The sequence below is a fragment of the Oncorhynchus kisutch genome, linkage group LG15, assembly GCF_002021735.2.
Source record: "Oncorhynchus kisutch isolate 150728-3 linkage group LG15, Okis_V2, whole genome shotgun sequence".
Taxonomy (NCBI): domain Eukaryota; kingdom Metazoa; phylum Chordata; class Actinopteri; order Salmoniformes; family Salmonidae; genus Oncorhynchus; species Oncorhynchus kisutch.
In genome coordinates, this window is record NC_034188.2 from 84,413,163 (window position 1) to 84,434,449 (window position 21,287).

At 41.7% G+C, this 21,287-nt stretch overlaps 1 protein-coding gene across 2 annotated transcripts in view; it reads left to right on the top strand.

The window, feature by feature from the left end:
• Window positions 1-21,287, top strand: part of LOC109879228 (ventricular zone-expressed PH domain-containing protein) — a 150,748-nt gene that overhangs the window by 121,250 nt on the left and 8,211 nt on the right. For both annotated transcript variants that reach the window (XM_031791207.1, XM_031791208.1), the window contains one exon: window positions 10,923-11,059. In XM_031791207.1, coding sequence (XP_031647067.1) covers window positions 10,923-11,059 — 137 coding nt within the window. The remainder of the gene's footprint in view (window positions 1-10,922; window positions 11,060-21,287) is intronic.

Genomic DNA, 21,287 nt, shown 5'->3' on the forward strand with positions numbered 1-21,287 from the left:
GATTAACTTGTGTAGCTTATTATGAAACACTTGAATAAGCTAGTATAGGCCTACTATTTATTTATTTTGTCTCAGACGATTATTGCCTACTGGACTGATAGAGAGCTACTCTCTCAAGTTATCCTGTTGGGGCGAGTGACTCTTTGAACTTACAATGGTTATCCCCAAGTTCTATATTTTTCTTGTGCTTTATGCTTTTTGCCTCATGACTCCTGCACGCTTTGTTGACTATGAACTTACTTGTTTACCCAACCGTGGGACAGACTATGTTTGTTCCCACACTTGGGACTCTGACTCTCTATTGGTTACACAGACTCTTGGCCTCCCATCCTATTCTAACCACCTCTCACCTGCTTTGTATTCATGTTACCTGATGAAATTGCTGTACAATATGATCTTGTTGCCATCTGATGCACATTCAAATATCATAAAAAAATCAACAATGCAGAGCTTTACCTGTCCTCTGCCGTGCCCTGCTTCTATTACTGCTGATGATATCTGGAAATGTGCTTGTACACCCTGGCCCATCTACTATTGCTAGCCCCAATTCTGACTTGTGCTCTGATATCTGCTTCACTGATTTCTGCTCTCGTAAAAGCCTGGGTTTTCTGCACTTCAACACTAGAAGCTTATTGGGTTCACAGTTCCAAACCAGATGTATTGGTCATTACTGAGACGTGGTTAAGAAAGAGTGTTTTGAACACTGATGTTAACCTTTCTGGTTATATCCTTTTTCAGCAAGACAGATCTTCCAAAGGTGGTGGTGGCAATCATTACCAAGGATCACCTTCAGTGCTTGGTTGTCTCCACCAAGTCTGTCCCCAAACAATTTGATCAGCTGGTTTTAAGCATTAAACTTTCAAATGGCTCTGTGTTGACTGTTTCTGGGTGTGATTGTCCACAATCAGCACTGGCCTGTGCCCTACCTCCCCTAAGCTCGTTCCTGGCTCCTTACCCTAAGTCTGAATTTGTCCTGCTAGGTGACTTAAACTGGGACATGCTTAAACCACCTGACCAAGTCCTAAAGCGATGGGATTCTCTAAATTTTCTCTGATTATTACCAATCCCACAAGGTATGACTCCAACACCCAAATAATCCTGATAGGTATCAGTCCAGTGTTTTCTATAATGACCTTAGTGATCACTGTTTTATAGCCTGTGTTCGTAATGGCTGCTCAGTGAAACGACCTGTCCTGATTTGTCATAGACGCTTGCTAAAAAACTTTAATGAGCAAGCCTTCCTTCATGACCTGGCCTCTGTAAATTGGTTTAGAATCACCTCAAGAATTCCATTTTGCGAAAGTCTCGGCACACACATACTCAGGCTGTCTGGCTCTCGTTCAGGCAAATGATTAATAAGTGCACTCAGGCTATCCAGAAGGCCGAAGTTAGTTACTTTAAGGAGCAGTTCTCTCTGTGGGTCTAACCCCAAGATGTTATGGAAAACAGTTAAAGACCTGTAGAATAAAACCCTCCTCCTCACAGCTGCCCATGTTCCTTAATGTTGATAATGTGGTTGTTACTGACAAGAAGCATATGGCTCAGCTCTTTAATCACCACTTCATTAAGTCAGGATTCCTATTTGACTCATCCATGCCTCCTTGCCCATCCAACATTTCCTCATCTCCCACCCCTTCTAATGTGACTATCCACAATGCTCTTCCCTCTTTTTCCCCAGCCTCGCTACAAAGTTTCTCCCTGCAGGCTGTCACTGAGTCCGAGGTGCTAAAGGAGCTCTTTAAACTTGTCCCCAAAAAAACATCTTGGTCAGATGGTTTAGACAATTTCTTCTTTAAGGTTGCTGCCTCTATCATCGCCAAGCCTATCTCTCCTTTCTAGGGAGGTTCCCATTACTTGTCCAACCTGTTAAACCTGTCTCTCCTTTCTGAGGTGGTTTCCATTACTTCTCCAACCTGTTAAACCTGTCTCTCCTTTCTGAGGTGGTTTCCATTACTTCTCCAACCTGTTAAACCTGTCTCTCCTTTCTAGGGAGGTTCCCATTACTTCTCCAACCTGTTAAACCTGTCTCTCCTTTCTAGGGAGGTTCCCATTACTTCTCCAACATTTTAAACCTGTCTCTCCTTTCTAGGGAGGTTCCCATTACTTCTCCAACATTTTAAACCTGTCTCTCCTTTCTAGGGAGGTTCCCATTACTTCTCCAACATTTTACACCTGTCTCTCCTTTCTGGGGAGGTTCCCATTACTTCTCCAACCTGTTAAACCTGTCTCTCCTTTCTGAGGTGGTTTCCATTACTTCTCCAACCTGTTAAACCTGTCTCTCCTTTCTAGGGAGGTTCCCATTACTTCTCCAACCTGTTAAACCTGTCTCTCCTTTCTAGGGAGGTTCCCATTACTTCTCCAACATTTTAAACCTGTCTCTCCTTTCTAGGGAGGTTCCCATTACTTCTCCAACATTTTAAACCTGTCTCTCCTTTCTAGGGAGGTTCCCATTACTTCTCCAACATTTTACACCTGTCTCTCCTTTCTAGGGAGGTTCCCATTACTTCTCCAACCTGTTAAACCTGTCTCTCCTTTCTAGGGAGGTTCCCATTACTTCTCCAACCTTTTTAACCTGTCTCTCCTTTCTGAGGTGGTTCCCATTACTTCTCCAACCTGTTAAACCTGTCTCTCCTTTCTAGGGAGGTTCCCATTACTTCTCCAACCTTTTTAACCTGTCTCTCCTTTCTAGGGTGGTTCCCATTACTTCTCCAACCTGTTAAACCTGTCTCTCCTTTCTAGGGAGGTTCCCATTACTTCTCCAACCTTTTTAACCTGTCTCTCCTTTCTGAGGTGGTTCCCATTGCTTGGAAGGCAACCAAGGTTCGTCCTTTATTTAAAGGGGGAGATCAAGCTGATCCTAACTGTTATAGGCCTATTTCCATTTTGCCCTGTTTATCAAAAGTGTTGGAAAAACATGTCAATAATCAACTGACTGGCTCTCTTGATGTCTATAGTATTCTCTCGCCTATGCAATCTGGTTTCTGCTCAGGTTATGAATTTGTCACTGCAACCTTAAAGGTCCTAAATGATGTCACCATTGCCCTTGATTCTAAGACACGTTGTGCTGCTATTTTTATTGACTTGGCCAAAGCTTTTGATACGGTAAACCATTCAATCGTTGTGGGCCATTCAAAGACTCAATCATGAACACTCTTACTGACAATTGTGACTGCTTCGCATGATGTATTGTTGTCTCGACCTTCTTGCCTCTGTGCTGTTGTCTGTGCCCGAATAATGTTTGTACCATGTTTTGTGCTGCTACCATGTTGTGCTGCTGCCATGTTGTGTTGCTACCATGTTGTTGTCATGTAGTGTTGCTACCATGCTGTGTTGTCATGTGTTGCTGCCTTGCTTTGTTGTTGTCTTAGGTCTCTCTTTATGTAGTGTTGTGGTGTCTCTCTTGTCGTAATGTGTGTTTTGTCCTACATTTTTATTTATTCACATTTTTTATCCCAGCCCCCGTCCCCGCAGGAGGGCTTTTGCCTTTTGGTAGGCCGTCATTGTAAATAAGAATGTGTTTTTAACTGACTTGCCTGGTTAAAGGTTAAATAAAATAAAATAAAACTAAAATAAATGTGAGGTAAACTCATGGGAGAAAGGGCTTGCTAAAATAACCCACACATTAGGGACTTCTTTGTGGCTAAAATGGTACTCTCACACTGTCTTTACCTGGCAGATCTAAGGGGACCTTTTTACTATTCTGATGTGGCAGTCATCCAATGTAAATGCATTAGGGTCATAATGAATCACTAGCTTTGCTGCCTGTGTGTCTATTGCCCTCAGTTCTGGTGTTTGTCATTCTAAGCACCTTGGTAGTGTTAACATCTATTAAAGTAGCCACTCCTAGCCTCGGTACCAGTCTGTTTCTAGTCTCTTTAATAGCCTCGGTACCAGTCTGTTTCTAGTCTCTTTAATATAGCCTGGGTACCAGTCTGTTTCTGTTCTCTGTAATATATATAGCCTGGGTACCAGTCTGTTTCTAGTCTCTTTAATATAGCATGGGTACCAGTCTGTTTCTGATCTCTTTAATGTAGCCTGGGTACCAGTCTGTTTCTAGTCTCTTTAATATAGCTTGGGTGCAGGACTGTTTTTGATCTCTTTAATATAGCCTGGGTGCCGGACTGTTTCTGTTCCTTATGGAATTGTCATGCCAAACATTTGATAAATGTCTATAGGCTTGATTGAGTAGGCGAAAGCTCAAACAGGTCTGGGACCAGGCTATGTCACTCCTGGGTCTATTGTCTTTGATTCTCTAGCCACTGTAGTAACTCTCTGGTACAGTAGTGTTACAGTGGATGTGTAGCCTCTGTAACTGGTACAGTAGTAGCCTCTGTGACTGGTTCACTAGTAGCCTCTGTGACTGGTACAGTAGTAAATCAAATCAAATCAAATCAAATGTATTTATATAGCCCTTCGTACATCAGCTGATATCTCAAAGTGCTGTACAGAAACCCAGCCTAAAACCCCAAACAGCAAGCAATGCAGGTGTAGTAGCCTCTGTGACTGGTACAGTAGTAGCCTCTGTGACTGGTACAGTAGTAGCCTCTGTGACTGGTACAGTAGTAGCCTCTGTGACTGGTACAGTAGTAGCCTCTGTAACTGGTACAGTAGTAGCCTCTGTGACTGGTACAGTAGTAGCCTCTTTAACTGGTACAGTAGTAACCTCTGTGACTGGTACAGTAGTAGTCTCTGTGACTGGTACAGTAGTAGCCTCTGTGACTGGTACAGTAGTAGCCTCTTTAACTGGTACAGTAGTAGCCTCTGTGACTGGTACAGTAGTAGCCTCTGTGACTGGTACAGTAGTAGCCTCTGTGACTGGTACAGTAGTAGCCTCTTTAACTGGTACAGTAGTAACCTCTGTGACTGGTACAGTAGTAGTCTCTGTGACTGGTACAGTAGTAGCCTCTGTGACTGGTACAGTAGTAGCCTCTTTAACTGGTACAGTAGTAGCCTCTGTGACTGGTACAGTAGTAGCCTCTGTGACTGGTACAGTAGTAGCCTCTGTGACTGGTACAGTAGTAGCCTCTTTAACTGGTACAGTAGTAACCTCTGTGACTGGTACAGTAGTAGCCTCTGTAACTGGTACAGTAGTAGCCTCTGTGACTGGTACAGTAGTAGCCTCTGTGACTGGTACAGTAGTAGCCTCTGTAACTGGTACAGTAGTAGCCTCTGTGACTGGTACAGTAGTAGCCTCTGTGACTGGTACAGTAGTAGCCTCTGTGACTGGTACAGTAGTAGCCTCTGTGACTGGTACAGTAGTAGCCTCTGTGACTGGTACAGTAGTAGCCTCTGTAACTGGTACAGTAGTAGCCTCTGTGACTGGTACAGTAGTAGCCTCTTTAACTGGTACAGTAGTAACCTTTGTGACTGGTACAGTAGTAGTCTCTGTGACTGGTACAGTAGTAGCCTCTGTGACTGGTACAGTAGTAGCCTCTCTAACTGGTACAGTAGTAGCCTCTGTGACTGGTACAGTAGTAGCCTCTGTGACTGGTACAGTAGTAGCCTCTGTGACTGGTACAGTAGTAGCCTCTGTGACTGGTACAGTAGTAGCCTCTGTGACTGGTACAGTAGTAGCCTCTGTGACTGGTACAGTAGTAGCCTCTGTGACTGGTACAGTAGTAGCCTCTGACTGGTACAGTAGTAGCCTCTGTGACTGGTACAGTAGTAGCCTCTGACTGGTACAGTAGTAGCCTCTTTAACTGGTACAGTAGTAGCCTCTTTAACTGGTACAGTAGTAACCTCTGTGACTGGTACAGTAGTGCTGAGGTCGGTCATTCACTACTATTATAACCACTGAGTTGAAAACAGCATCCTTAAAGAGTAGTAAAACTGAATGGAGATCGCATCCCACCGGGGTGCCGTGGAACCTTAGCCAATCGGGAGGGGTTTTAATGAAACATGAAATTATTTGACTTATAGAGAGGCAGTAGCCAAGATGAATGTAAAAGGTCAGTCGACAACAACGTGTGTGCCTGCGTATGTGGGTGTGTGTGTGTGACTTGTTCAGCATTAAATAGGGTTTGGGCAGAGAAAGTAGATCATAGAAGATGTAGTCTTTACTTGGCAGTCCAGGCATTGACAGGTTGTCATGCAGTATTTTGGAATGAATGCAATATTAGCAGTTTTGTTATTTAATAAGTAGGCTGTTTGTGTTTGTGTGGCTCTCCAGTGAATCTGTCTTGACGGGGCTTGAATCTGTCCCGACAGGGTTTGGCTTTTGTCTCGGTGGGGCTTGAATCTGTCCTGACTGGGTTTGAATCTCTCTTGACGGGGCTTGAATCTGTCTCGACGGGGGCTTGAATCTGTCTCGACGGGGGCTTCAATCTGTCTCAACGGGGCTTGGTGCTCAAAGAAAGAAACAGGGACAACCATGAATAGAAAATCTACGATTCTCAAAACAACGACAAAAAAAAAAAAACGGATGAATCTGCCAAAATAATAAATAAGGAAATAAATAAATAAATACAAATATTGCCCTCCTGTTGACACTGACCCCCATCAGAACACATATTACACAATGCACCAGTGTAATAATGACTCACCATAAATAGTCTTGATACCTAGGTGAGTCTAATAGCAGGCATGTCCATACAGATCCCTGTTCCGTAGAACCACACATCTCTGATGGATACCTACAGTAGGTAATAACTGTTTTCAGATGTCTTTGTTTTCATCTTGTTATGAAAATGCTGACTATGCATTGTAGACAAACACACTATTTAAAAGTTGCATGGTGCCATTTAAAACAGTGAAATTCCTTCCCAACTCTTAACGATGTTGGAGAGAGAGAGAGAGAGAGAGAGAGAGGGAGAGAGAGAGAGAGAGAGAGAGAGAGAGAGAGAGAGAGAGAGAGAGAGAGAGAGAGAGAGAGAGAGAGAGAACTCCCAGGTTGTTTTCCTCTCCTAGGGGGGAAAGGGAGCAGCAGTTGGGACTTGATCATCTTCCTAAGTGTTAAACCATTGGAATGCTTTTGAAGTGAAAGGTAATAGGTGTGAGAGTGTGTGTGGTTGTCCACCACCCTCTGTCTGTCTCTTTTCCTCTCTCTCCCTCCTCCCCCTGTCTATCTGACATATAATTAAATGCTGTCCATCTCCGTTCCACGTTGATTCAACATCATCACATTGATTTTGTTGGTTGAAATGATGTGGAAACAATGTTGATTAAACCAGTTTTTTTGCCTGGTGGGACTGGACTGAAGGAGTTTTGGCTACCGTTCTCTTTGACAGGAGAATTTCACTGAAGCACAGCATCTTCAGCCAAATCTCAGATTAGATGGAACTCTGTCTTATCTGTGGTAATTCTATTTTTAAGACACTAGTCTCCTGCGTGGCACAATACAGAACATAGGGAGGGGAGAATACAGAACATTGGTATAGGGAAGGGAGTATACAGAACATTGTTATAGGGAGGGGAGTATACAGAACATTGGTATAGGGAGGGGAGTGTACAGAACATTGGTATAGGGAGGGGAGTGTACAGAACATTGTTTTAGGGAGGGGAGTATACAGAACATTGGTATAGGGAGGGGAGTGTACAGAACATTGGGAGGGGAGAATACAGAACATTGGTATAGGGAGGGGAGAATACAGAACATTGTTATAGGGAGGGGAGTATACAGAACATTGGTATAGGGAGGGGAGTGTACAGAACATTGTTATAGGGAGGGGAGTGTACAGAACATTGGTATAGGGAGGGGAGTGTACAGAACATTGGTATAGGGAGGGGAGTATACAGAACATTGGGAGGGGAGTATACAGAACATTGGGAGGGGAGAATACAGAACATTGGTATAGGGAGGGGAGAATACAGAACATTGTTATAGGGAGGGGAGTATACAGAACATTGGTATAGGGGAGGGGAGTGTACAGAACATTGTTATAGGGAGGGGAGTATACAGAACATTGGGAGGGGAGAATACAGAACATTGGTATAGGGAGGGGAGAATACAGAACATTGTTATAGGGAGGGGAGTATACAGAACATTGGGAGGGGAGAATACAGAACATTGGTATAGGGAGGGGAGAATACAGAACATTGGTATAGGGAGGGGAGTATACAGAACATTGGGAGGGGAGAATACAGAACATTGGTATAGGGAGGGGAGAATACAGAACATTGGTATAGGGAGGGGAGTATACAGAACATTGGGAGGGGAGAATACAGAACATTGGTATAGGGAGGGGAGAATACAGAACATTGTTATAGGGAGGGGAGTATACAGAACATTGGTATAGGGAGGGGAGTATACAGAACATTGGTATAGGGAGGGGAGTATACAGAACATTGGGAGGGGAGAATACAGAACATTGGTATAGGGAGGGGAGAATACAGAACATTGGTATAGGGAGGGGAGTATACAGAACATTGGGAGGGGAGAATACAGAACATGGGTATAGGGAGGGGAGTATACAGAACATTGTTATAGGGAGGGGAGAATACAGAACATTGGTATAGGGAGGGGAGTATACAGAACATTGGTATAGGGAGGGGAGTATACAGAACATTGGTATAGGGAGGGGAGTATACAGAACATTGGGAGGGGAGAATACAGAACATTGGTATAGGGAGGGGAGTATACAGAACATTGGGAGGGGAGAATACAGAACATTGGTATAGGGAGGGGAGTATACAGAACATTGGTATAGGGAGGGGAGTATACAGAACATTGGTATAGGGAGGGGAGTATACAGAACATTGGGAGGGGAGAATACAGAACATTGGTAAAGGGAGGGGAGAATACAGAACATTGGTATAGGGGAGGGGAGTATACAGAACATTGGTATAGGGCGGGAGTATACAGAACATTGGTATAGGGAGGGGAGAATACAGAACATTGGTATAGGGCGGGAGTATACAGAACATTGGTATAGGGCGGGAGTATACAGAACATTGGTATAGGGAGGGGAGAATACAGAACATTGGTATAGGGCGGGAGTATACAGAACATTGGTATAGGGCGGGAGTATACAGAACATTGGTATAGGGAGGGGAGAATACAGAACATTGGTATAGGGAGGGGAGAATACAGAACATTGGTATAGGGAGGGGAGAATACAGAACATTGGTATAGGGAGGGGAGAATACAGAACATTGGTATAGGGCGGGAGTATACAGAACATTGGTATAGGGCGGGAGTATACAGAACATTGGTATAGGGAGGGGAGAATACAGAACATTGGTATAGGGCGGGAGTATACAGAACATTGGTATAGGGCGGGAGTATACAGAACATTGGTATAGGGCGGGAGTATACAGAACATTGGTATAGGGCGGGAGTATACAGAACATTGGTATAGGGCGGGAGTATACAGAACATTGGTATAGGGCGGGAGTATACAGAACATTGGTATAGGGCGGGAGTATACAGAACATTGGTATAGGGCGGGAGTATACAGAACATTGGTATAGGGAGGGGAGTGTACAGAACATTGGTATAGGGAGGGGAGAATACAGAACATTGGTATAGGGAGGGGAGTATACAGAACATTGTTATAGGGAGGGGAGTATACAGAACATTGGTATAGGGAGGGGAGTGTACAGAACATTGGTATAGGGAGGGGAGTGTACAGAACATTGTTTTAGGGAGGGGAGTATACAGAACATTGGTATAGGGAGGGGAGTGTACAGAACATTGGGAGGGGAGAATACAGAACATTGGTATAGGGAGGGGAGAATACAGAACATTGTTATAGGGAGGGGAGTATACAGAACATTGGTATAGGGAGGGGAGTGTACAGAACATTGTTATAGGGAGGGGAGTGTACAGAACATTGGTATAGGGAGGGGAGTGTACAGAACATTGGTATAGGGAGGGGAGTATACAGAACATTGGTATAGGGCGGGAGTATACAGAACATTGGTATAGGGCGGGAGTATACAGAACATTGGTATAGGGCGGGAGTATGCAGAACATTGGTATAGGGCGGGAGTATACAGAACATTGGTATAGGGCGGGAGTATACAGAACATTGGTATAGGGCGGGAGTATACAGAACATTGGTATAGGGCGGGAGTATACAGAACATTGGTATAGGGCGGGAGTATACAGAACATTGGTATAGGGCGGGAGTATACAGAACATTGGTATAGGGCGGGAGTATACAGAACATTGGTATAGGGCGGGAGTATACAGAACATTGGTATAGGGCGGGAGTATACAGAACATTGGTATAGGGCGGGAGTATACAGAACATTGGTATAGGGAGGGGAGTATACAGAACATTGGTATAGGGCGGGAGTATACAGAACATTGGTATAGGGCGGGAGTATACAGAACATTGGTATAGGGCGGGAGTATACAGAACATTGGTATAGGGAGGGGAGTATACAGAACATTGGTATAGGGAGGGGAGTGTACAGAACATTGGTATAGGGAGGGGAGTATACAGAACATTGGTATAGGGAGGGGAGTATACAGAACATTGGTATAGGGAGGGGAGTATACAGAACATTGGTATAGGGAGGGGAGTATACAGAACATTGGTATAGGGAGGGGAGTATACAGAACATTGGTATAGGGAGGGGAGTATACAGAACATTGGTATAGGGAGGGGAGTATACAGAACATTGGTATAGGGAGGGGAGTATACAGAACATTGGTATAGGGAGGGGAGTATACAGAACATTGGGAGGGGAGAATACAGAACATTGGTATAGGGAGGGGAGAATACAGAACATTGGTATAGGGCGGGAGTATACAGAACATTGGTATAGGGCGGGAGTATACAGAACATTGGTATAGGGCGGGAGTATACAGAACATTGGTATAGGGAGTTTGAGTATTTTTGTTTTGTTGTTCCAAGAGCTCAGTAGGTTGGTTGGTACATACAGTTGGTGCATACACTGCAATAGCAGGTGGTAAAAGTGAGTGGATGTGGATCACAGCTGATTGAGCGTCATGTTGTTTTGATTTGTCTCTCCAGTGGTGAACGAGGATGGCCAGCCGCTGATGGAGGGGAAACTGAAAGAGAAGCAGGTTCGCTGGAAGTTCATCAAACGCTGGAAGACTCGCTACTTCACCCTGGCAGGAAACCAGCTCCTCTTCCGGAAGGGAAAATCTGTATGTATCCCTTTCAATACTTTAATTACGTGTGATAATAAAACATCTAAAGTTTGTTCCTAAGTGTTTGTCCTATATCTGAGAGACATAAGAAAGGTAAGAAAACGTTTTTATTTTATTTTTTACTTCTATTTAACGCCTTATTTTTGGCACTAAACAAATCAATTCAAATTGTATTTGGCACGTACGCGTGTTTAGCAGATTTTATTGCGGGTGTAGCGGAATGCAGGTATATACAGTCACCATAAATACCTTACCAGTCAAAAGTTTTTATTTATTTTTTATTTCACCTTTATTTAACCAGGTAGGCTAGTTGAGAACACCTTTATTTAACCAGGTAGGCTAGTTGAGAACACCTTTATTTAACCAGGTAGGCTAGTTGAGAACACCTTTATTTAACCAGGTAGGCTAGTTGAGAACACCTTTATTTAACCAGGTAGGCTAGTTGAGAACACCTTTATTTAACCAGGTAGGCTAGTTGAGAACACCTTTATTTAACCAGGTAGGCTAGTTGAGAACACCTTTATTTAACCAGGTAGGCTAGTTGAGAACATCTTTATTTAACCAGGTAGGCTAGTTGAGAACACCTTTATTTAACCAGGTAGGCTAGTTGAGAACACCTTTATTTAACCAGGTAGGCTAGTTGAGAACACCTTTATTTAACCAGGTAGGCTAGTTGAGAACACCTTTATTTAACCAGGTAGGCTAGTTGAGAACACCTTTATTTAACCAGGTAGGCTAGTTGAGAACACCTTTATTTAACCAGGTAGGCTAGTTGAGAACACCTTTATTTAACCAGGTAGGCTAGTTGAGAACACCTTTATTTATCCAGGTAGGGCTAGTTGAGAACACCTTTATTTATCCAGGTAGGGCTAGTTGAGAACACCTTTATTTAACCAGGTAGGCTAGTTGAGAACACCTTTATTTAACCAGGTAGGGCTAGTTGAGAACACCTTTATTTAATCCAGGTAGGGCTAGTTGAGAACACCTTTATTTAACCAGGTAGGCTAGTTGAGAACACCTTTATTTAACCAGGTAGGCTAGTTGAGAACACCTTTATTTATCCAGGTAGGGCTAGTTGAGAACACCTTTATTTAACCAGGTAGGGCTAGTTGAGAACACCTTTATTTAACCAGGTAGGCTAGTTGAGAACACCTTTATTTAACCAGGTAGGCTAGTTGAGAACACCTTTATTTAACCAGGTAGGCTAGTTGAGAACACCTTTATTTAACCAGGTAGGCTAGTTGAGAACACCTTTATTTAACCAGGTAGGCTAGTTGAGAACACCTTTATTTAACCAGGTAGGCTAGTTGAGAACACCTTTATTTAACCAGGTAGGCTAGTTGAGAACACCTTTATTTAACCAGGTAGGCTAGTTGAGAACACCTTTATTTAACCAGGTAGGCTAGTTGAGAACACCTTTATTTAACCAGGTAGGCTAGTAGAGAACACCTTTATTTAACCAGGGAGGCTAGTTGAGAACACCTTTATTTAACCAGGTAGGCTAGTTGAGAACACCTTTATTTAACCAGGTAGGCTAGTTGAGAACACCTTTATTTAACCAGGTAGGCTAGTAGAGAACACCTTTATTTAACCAGGTAGGCTAGTTGAGAACACCTTTATTTAACCAGGTAGGCTAGTTGAGAACACCTTTATTTAACCAGGTAGGCTAGTTGAGAACACCTTTATTTAACCAGGTAGGCTAGTTGAGAACACCTTTATTTAACCAGGTAGGCTAGTTGAGAACACCTTTATTTAACCAGGTAGGCTAGTTGAGAACACCTTTATTTAACCAGGTAGGCTAGTTGAGAACACCTTTATTTAACCAGGTAGGCTAGTTGAGAACACCTTTATTTAACCAGGTAGGCTAGTTGAGAACACCTTTATTTAACCAGGTAGGCTAGTTGAGAACACCTTTATTTAACCAGGTAGGCTAGTTGAGAACACCTTTATTTAACCAGGTAGGCTAGTTGAGAACACCTTTATTTAACCGGGTAGGCTAGTTGAGAACATCTTTATTTAACCGGGTAGGCTAGTTGAGAACACCTTTATTTAACCAGGTAGGCTAGTTGAGAACACCTTTATTTAACCAGGTAGGCTAGTTGAGAACACCTTTATTTAACCAGGTAGGCTAGTTGAGAACACCTTTAGTTAACCAGGTAGGCTAGTTGAGAACACCTTTATTTAACCAGGTAGGCTAGTTGAGAACACCTTTATTTAACCAGGTAGGCTAGTTGAGAACACCTTTATTTAACCAGGTAGGCTAGTTGAGAACACCTTTATTTAACCAGGTAGGCTAGTTGAGAACACCTTTATTTAACCAGGTAGGCTAGTTGAGAACACCTTTAGTTAACCAGGTAGGCTAGTTGAGAACACCTTTATTTAACCAGGTAGGCTAGTTGAGAACACCTTTATTTAACCAGGTAGGCTAGTTGAGAACACCTTTATTTAACCAGGTAGGCTAGTTGAGAACACCTTTATTTAACCAGGTAGGCTAGTTGAGAACACCTTTATTTAACCAGGTAGGCTAGTTGAGAACACCTTTATTTAACCAGGTAGGCTAGTTGAGAACACCTTTATTTAACCAGGTAGGCTAGTTGAGAACACCTTTATTTAACCAGGTAGGCTAGTTGAGAACACCTTTATTTAACCAGGTAGGCTAGTTGAGAACACCTTTATTTAACCAGGTAGGCTAGTTGAGAACACCTTTATTTAACCAGGTAGGCTAGTTGAGAACACCTTTATTTAACCAGGTAGGCTAGTTGAGAACACCTTTATTTAACCAGGTAGGCTAGTTGAGAACACCTTTATTTAACCAGGTAGGCTAGTTGAGAACACCTTTATTTAACCAGGTAGGCTAGTTGAGAACACCTTTATTTAACCAGGTAGGCTAGTTGAGAACACCTTTAGTTAACCAGGTAGGCTAGTTGAGAACACCTTTATTTAACCAGGTAGGCTAGTTGAGAACACCTTTATTTAACCAGGTAGGCTAGTTGAGAACACCTTTATTTAACCAGGTAGGCTAGTTGAGAACACCTTTATTTAACCAGGTAGGCTAGTTGAGAACACCTTTATTTAACCAGGTAGGCTAGTTGAGAACACCTTTATTTAACCAGGTAGGCTAGTTGAGAACACCTTTATTTAACCAGGTAGGCTAGTTGAGAACACCTTTATTTAACCAGGTAGGCTAGTTGAGAACACCTTTATTTCAACCAGGTAGGCTAGTTGAGAACACCTTTATTTAACCAGGTAGGCTAGTTGAGAACACCTTTATTTAACCAGGTAGGCTAGTTGAGAACACCTTTATTTAACCAGGTAGGCTAGTTGAGAACACCTTTATTTAACCAGGTAGGCTAGTTGAGAACACCTTTATTTAACCAGGTAGGCTAGTTGAGAACACCTTTATTTAACCAGGTAGGCTAGTTGAGAACACCTTTATTTAACCAGGTAGGCTAGTTGAGAACACCTTTATTTAACCAGGTAGGCTAGTTGAGAACACCTTTATTTAACCAGGTAGGCTAGTTGATAACACCTTTATTTAACCAGGTAGGCTAGTTGAGAACACCTTTATTTAACCAGGTAGGCTAGTTGAGAACACCTTTATTTAACCAGGTAGGCTAGTTGAGAACACCTTTATTTAACCAGGTAGGCTAGTTGAGAACACCTTTATTTAACCAGGTAGGCTAGTTGAGAACACCTTTATTTAACCAGGTAGGCTAGTTGAGAACACCTTTATTTAACCAGGTAGGCTAGTTGAGAACACCTTTATTTAACCAGGTAGGCTAGTTGAGAACACCTTTATTTAACCAGGTAGGCTAGTTGAGAACACCTTTATTTAACCAGGTAGGCTAGTTGAGAACATCTTTATTTAACCAGGTAGGCTAGTTGAGAACACCTTTATTTAACCAGGTAGGCTAGTTGAGAACACCTTTATTTAACCAGGTAGGCTAGTTGAGAACACCTTTATTTAACCAGGTAGGCTAGTTGAGAACACCTTTATTTAACCGGGTAGGCTAGTTGAGAACATCTTTATTTAACCGGGTAGGCTAGTTGAGAACACCTTTATTTAACCAGGTAGGCTAGTTGAGAACACCTTTATTTAACCAGGTAGGCTAGTTGAGAACACCTTTATTTAACCAGGTAGGCTAGTTGAGAACACCTTTAGTTAACCAGGTAGGCTAGTTGAGAACACCTTTATTTAACCAGGTAGGCTAGTTGAGAACACCTTTATTTAACCAGGTAGGCTAGTTGAGAACACCTTTATTTAACCAGGTAGGCTAGTTGAGAACACCTTTATTTAACCAGGTAGGCTAGTTGAGAACACCTTTATTTAACCAGGTAGGCTAGTTGAGAACACCTTTAGTTAACCAGGTAGGCTAGTTGAGAACACCTTTATTTAACCAGGTAGGCTAGTTGAGAACACCTTTATTTAACCAGGTAGGCTAGTTGAGAACACCTTTATTTAACCAGGTAGGCTAGTTGAGAACACCTTTATTTAACCAGGTAGGCTAGTTGAGAACACCTTTATTTAACCAGGTAGGCTAGTTGAGAACACCTTTATTTAACCAGGTAGGCTAGTTGAGAACACCTTTATTTAACCAGGTAGGCTAGTTGAGAACACCTTTATTTAACCAGGTAGGCTAGTTGAGAACACCTTTATTTAACCAGGTAGGCTAGTTGAGAACACCTTTATTTAACCAGGTAGGCTAGTTGAGAACACCTTTATTTAACCAGGTAGGCTAGTTGAGAACACCTTTATTTAACCAGGTAGGCTAGTTGAGAACACCTTTATTTAACCAGGTAGGCTAGTTGAGAACACCTTTATTTAACCAGGTAGGCTAGTTGAGAACACCTTTATTTAACCAGGTAGGCTAGTTGAGAACACCTTTAGTTAACCAGGTAGGCTAGTTGAGAACACCTTTATTTAACCAGGTAGGCTAGTTGAGAACACCTTTATTTAACCAGGTAGGCTAGTTGAGAACACCTTTATTTAACCAGGTAGGCTAGTTGAGAACACCTTTATTTAACCAGGTAGGCTAGTTGAGAACACCTTTATTTAACCAGGTAGGCTAGTTGAGAACACCTTTATTTAAACCAGGTAGGCTAGTTGAGAACACCTTTATTTAACCAGGTAGGCTAGTTGAGAACACCTTTATTTAACCAGGTAGGCTAGTTGAGAACACCTTTATTTAACCAGGTAGGCTAGTTGAGAACACCTTTATTTAACCAGGTAGGCTATTTGAGAACACCTTTATTTAACCAGGTAGGCTAGTTGAGAACACCTTTATTTAACCAGGTAGGCTAGTTGAGAACACCTTTATTTAACCAGGTAGGCTAGTTGAGAACATCTTTATTTAACCAGGTAGGCTAGTTGAGAACACCTTTATTTAACCAGGTAGGCTAGTTGAGAACACCTTTATTTAACCAGGTAGGCTAGTTGAGAACACCTTTATTTAACCAGGTAGGCTAGTTGAGAACACCTTTATTTAACCAGGTAGGCTAGTTGAGAACACCTTTATTTAACCAGGTCAGCTAGTTGAGAACAAGTTCTCATTTACAACTGCGACCTGGCCAAGATAAAGCATAGCAGTGTGAACAGACGACACAGAGTTACACATGGAGTAAACAATTAACAAGTCAATAACACAGTAGAAAAAAAAGAGAGTCTATATACATTGTGTGCAAAAGGCATGAGGAGGTAGGCGAAGAGTTACAATTTTGCAGATTAACACTGGAGTGATAAATGATCAGATGGTCATGTACAGGTAGAGATAGTGGTGTGCAAAAGAGCAGAAAAATAAATAAATAAATAAAAACAGTATGGGGATGAGGTAGGTAAAAATGGGTGGGCTATTCTTGCCATAATAAGTTTGGACCTACTCGCCTCCTCATTCAAGGGTTTTTCTTTATTTGTATTATTTCCTACATTGTAGAATAATAGTGAAGGCATCAAAACTATGAAATAACACATATGGAATCATGTAGTAACCAAAAAAGTGTTAAACAAATCAAAACATATTTTTGATTCTTCAAAGTAGCCATCCTTTGCCATGATGACAGCTTTGCACACGCTTGTCATTCTCTCAACCAGCTTCAAGAGGAATGCTTTTCCAACAATCCTTGAAGGAGTTCCCACATATGCTGAGCACTTGATGGCTGCTTTACCTTCAATCTGTGGTCCAACTCATTCCCAACCATCTCATTTGGGTTGAGGTTGGGTGATTGTGGAAGCCAGGTCATCTGATGCAGCTTTCCATCACTCTCCTTCTTGGTAAAATAGCCCTTACACAGCCTGGAGGTGCATTGGGTCATTGTCTTGTTGACAAACAAATGATGTCCCACTAAGCGCAAACCAGATGGGATGGAGTATCGCTGCAGAATGCTGTGGTAGCCATGCTGGTTAAGTGTGCCTTGAATTCTAAATAAATCACAGACAGTGCCACCAGCAAAGCTCCCCCACACTGTCACAGCTCCTCCTCCGTGCTTCACGGTGGGAACCACACATGCAGAGATCATCCGTTCACCTACTCTGTGTCTCACAAAGACACGGAGGTTGGAACAAAAAAATCTCAAATTTGGACTCATCAGAACACATTTCCACCTGTCTAATATCCATTGCTCGTTTCTTGGTCCAATCAAGTCTCTTCATCTTGGTGTCCCTTTTTTAAATGTATGTTTTAATTTAACTAGGCAAGTCAGTTAACTTCTTTGGGATGGGGGCGGTATGAAAGTGATGAGTGTGCCCGAAGTAAACTACCTGCTACTCAGGCCCAGAAGCTAGGATATGCATATAATTGGTAGATTTTTATAGAAAATACTCTGAAGTTTCTAAAACTGTTAAAATAATGTCTGTGAGTATAACAGAACTGAAATGGCAGGTGAAACCCCAAGGACAAACCATCCCCCAAAAATGTTTTTTCATCCTACCACTGATTTCAATGGCTGGCACTTTTATAATAGGGTGAAATCGTGCCCGATTGCAGTTCCTAGGGCTTCCACTAGATGTCAACCGTCTTTAGAAAGAGTTTCAGGCTGGTTTTTGGAAAAATGAGGGAGAAGAAGGAGTTTTTCTAAGGGCTCCCATTTTGACTGTAGTGTTTCCATGCGCATGGCCGAGAGAGGCGTTCTTTTTGTTTTCTCTGGTAAAGACAATAACGATACTCCGTCTTAAATTTGATTGTTTATTTGCGTATTAGGGTACCTAAGGATTGATTATAAACGTTGATTGACTTGTTTGGATAAGTTTATTGGTAACGTTTGGGATTCAATCCAACCGAGTGGATTATTGACAGAAGCGCACCTGCTGAACTGAGTTTTTATGGATATAAAGAAGAAATTCATCGAACAAAAGGACCATTTGTAATGTAACTGAGGCCTTTTCGAGTGCCAACAGAAGAATATCTTTTCCTTTCCTGTGGCGGTCCTTGTGAGAGCCAGTTTCATCATAGCGCTTTATGGTTTTGAAGAAACGTTCAAAGTTCTTGACATGTTCCGTATTGACTGACCTTCATGTCTTAAAGTAACGATGCACTGTTTGCTTATTTGAGCTGTTCTTGCCATAATATGGACTTGGTCTTTTACCAAATTGGGTTATCTTCTGTATACCACCCTTACCTTGTCACAACACAACTGTTAATTGAAATGTAGGTGACTACCTCAGGAAGCTGGTTGAGAGAATGCCAAGAGTGTGCAAAGCTGTCATTAAGGCAAAGGGTGGCTACTTTGAATAATCTCAAATATGAAATATACTTTGATTTGTTGAACACTTGTTTGGTTACTGCGTGATTCCATATGTGTTATTTCATCGTTTTGATGTCTTCACTATTATTCTACAATGTAGAAAACAGTAAAAATAAAGAAAAACCCTTGAATGAGCAGGTGTGTCCAAACTTTTGACTGGTAGTGTACTTCCATTCACTTTTTCAACTGGTACCAGGGGACTTTCAGACAAGAGTTTGTAAGGCCTGTGTGCGTCCGAGAGCAAAGCATGTAAACACAACATGTTCGTGAGAGTCTCATCTTTTTCCATAGAGGGGTCATAATAGTTTGTAGGCCAAACCGAGTGACAAAAAAGAAGCAAGCTAACGTCGGCTAACAGCTCTCTCATATCGCGTCATCGTGCATCCCAAATGGAGCTGTTGCTATGGATACCGATGCATTTCAATGGCAAAAAAAGAGCCATAGACTGGAATGGTAGGTCAAGAATTGTAGATTATTTCTATGTAATCTTTCACCGCTTAAGATATTAAGTCCAAACCAACGCTGAGATGTTTAGACTGACTCTACTTAGATTGCTTGTCAAAACATTTTTCATACTATATACCATTTTTTAACTATAGGCTAGAAATTAACTAAATGTCCAGAAATTAACATGTGTTTGAATGAGAACCACAGGAATACAGAGGTAGCAATTCAAAATGGTCCTGCTTCTTGGCCAATTAAGTTACAAGACCATATTTAAAACATAAAGGCTATCAAATTCTTTATTCTTTATAACTAGCCAACAGTAAATCTTAAACCGTTCAAGCTAGAGACACCAAACCATATTTCACATGTTTAGGTTACTTTAACTTCAAATTCTTTCAAACTTTTATCAATTATAATTTAGATTTGCAAACATTTACATAAAATAAGTCACCAATAGTAACTCTTGAGCCGTTCAAGCAAGAGACACCAAACCAACTTTCACACGTTCAGGCTATCCTTACTTCTAATTTCTTTAAAACTAGTATTAACTAGTAACTATGTCAATGTGCACAAATTAGCATAGCATAACCCGCCAACAGTAACTCTTGAACCATTCAAGCTACATACACCAAACAAGCTTTCACATGTTCAAGCTATACTAACTTCAGATTTTTTTGTAACTTTTATAAACTAGAACCATATACATTTGCATAAAATAACTCACCAACATACATTTTTCGTCCGTTCAAGATTGATACAGCAAACCAACATTCCTATGTTCAGGCTATCCTAACTTTTCAGGTACATACTTGTTCAACTACATACAGTGGCAAGAAAATGTATGTGAACCCTTTGGATTTACCTGGATTTCTGCATAAATTGGTCATAAACTTTGATCTGATCTTCATCTAAGTCACAACAATAGACCAACACAGTGTGCTTTAACTAATAACACACAAATTGTTGTATTTTTGTTGTCTATATTGAATACATCATTTAAACATTCTCAGTGTAGGTTGGGAAAAGTATGTGAACCCCTAGGCTAATAGCTTCTCCAAAAGCTAATTGGAGTCAGTAGTCAGCTAAACTGGAGTTTAATCAATGAGACGAGATTGGAGATGTTGGTTAGAGCTGCCTAGAGTGTCAGCTAAAGACTTACAGAAATCTCTGTTAACATGCTAACATCTCTGTTGACGAGTCTATGATACATAAAACACTAAACAAGATAGGTGTTCATGGGAGGACTCCATGGAAGAAGCCACTGCTGTCCAAAAAAACATTGCTGCACGTCTGAAGTTTGCAAAATAGCACCTTGATGTTCCACAGCACTACTGGAAAAATATTCTGTGGACAGAAAATATGAAAATACGCAGACGAAAATACGTCTTCTGGAGTGGCCCAGTCAGAGTCCTGACCTCAACCCGATTGAGAGCAGCTCACTCCAGACATCCCTAGGATATTGTTGAACTGAAACCGTTTTGTAAGGAGGAATGGTTCAAAATTCCTCCTCACAGAAAACATTTGGTTGAGTGTATTGCTGCCAAAGGAGGGTCAACCAGTTATTAATTCCAAGGGTTCACATACTTTTTGCACCCTGTTTACACGGTGTGTTCAATAAATACATGAAAACGTATATTTGTTTGTGTGTTATCAGTTTAAGAAGAATGTGTTTGTCTACTGTTGTGACTTAGATGAAGATAAGATACATTTTTATGACCAATTTATGCAGAAATCCAGGTAATTCCAATTCACATACCTTTTCTTGTCACTGTATAACCAGTCACCATTGCAGACACTACCTCTACCATAACATGTAGCGCAGGGTAGCCTAGTGGTTAGAGTGTTGGACTAGTAACCGAAAGGTTGCAAGTTCGAATCCCTGAGCTGACAAGGTACAAATCTGTCGTTCTGCCCCTGAACAGGCAGTTAACCCACTGTTCCTAGGCAGTTAACCCACTGTTCCTAGGCCGTCATTGAAAATAAGAATTTGTTCTTAACTGACTTGCCTGGTAAAATAAAGTTTTTTTTTTTTAAATGTTTC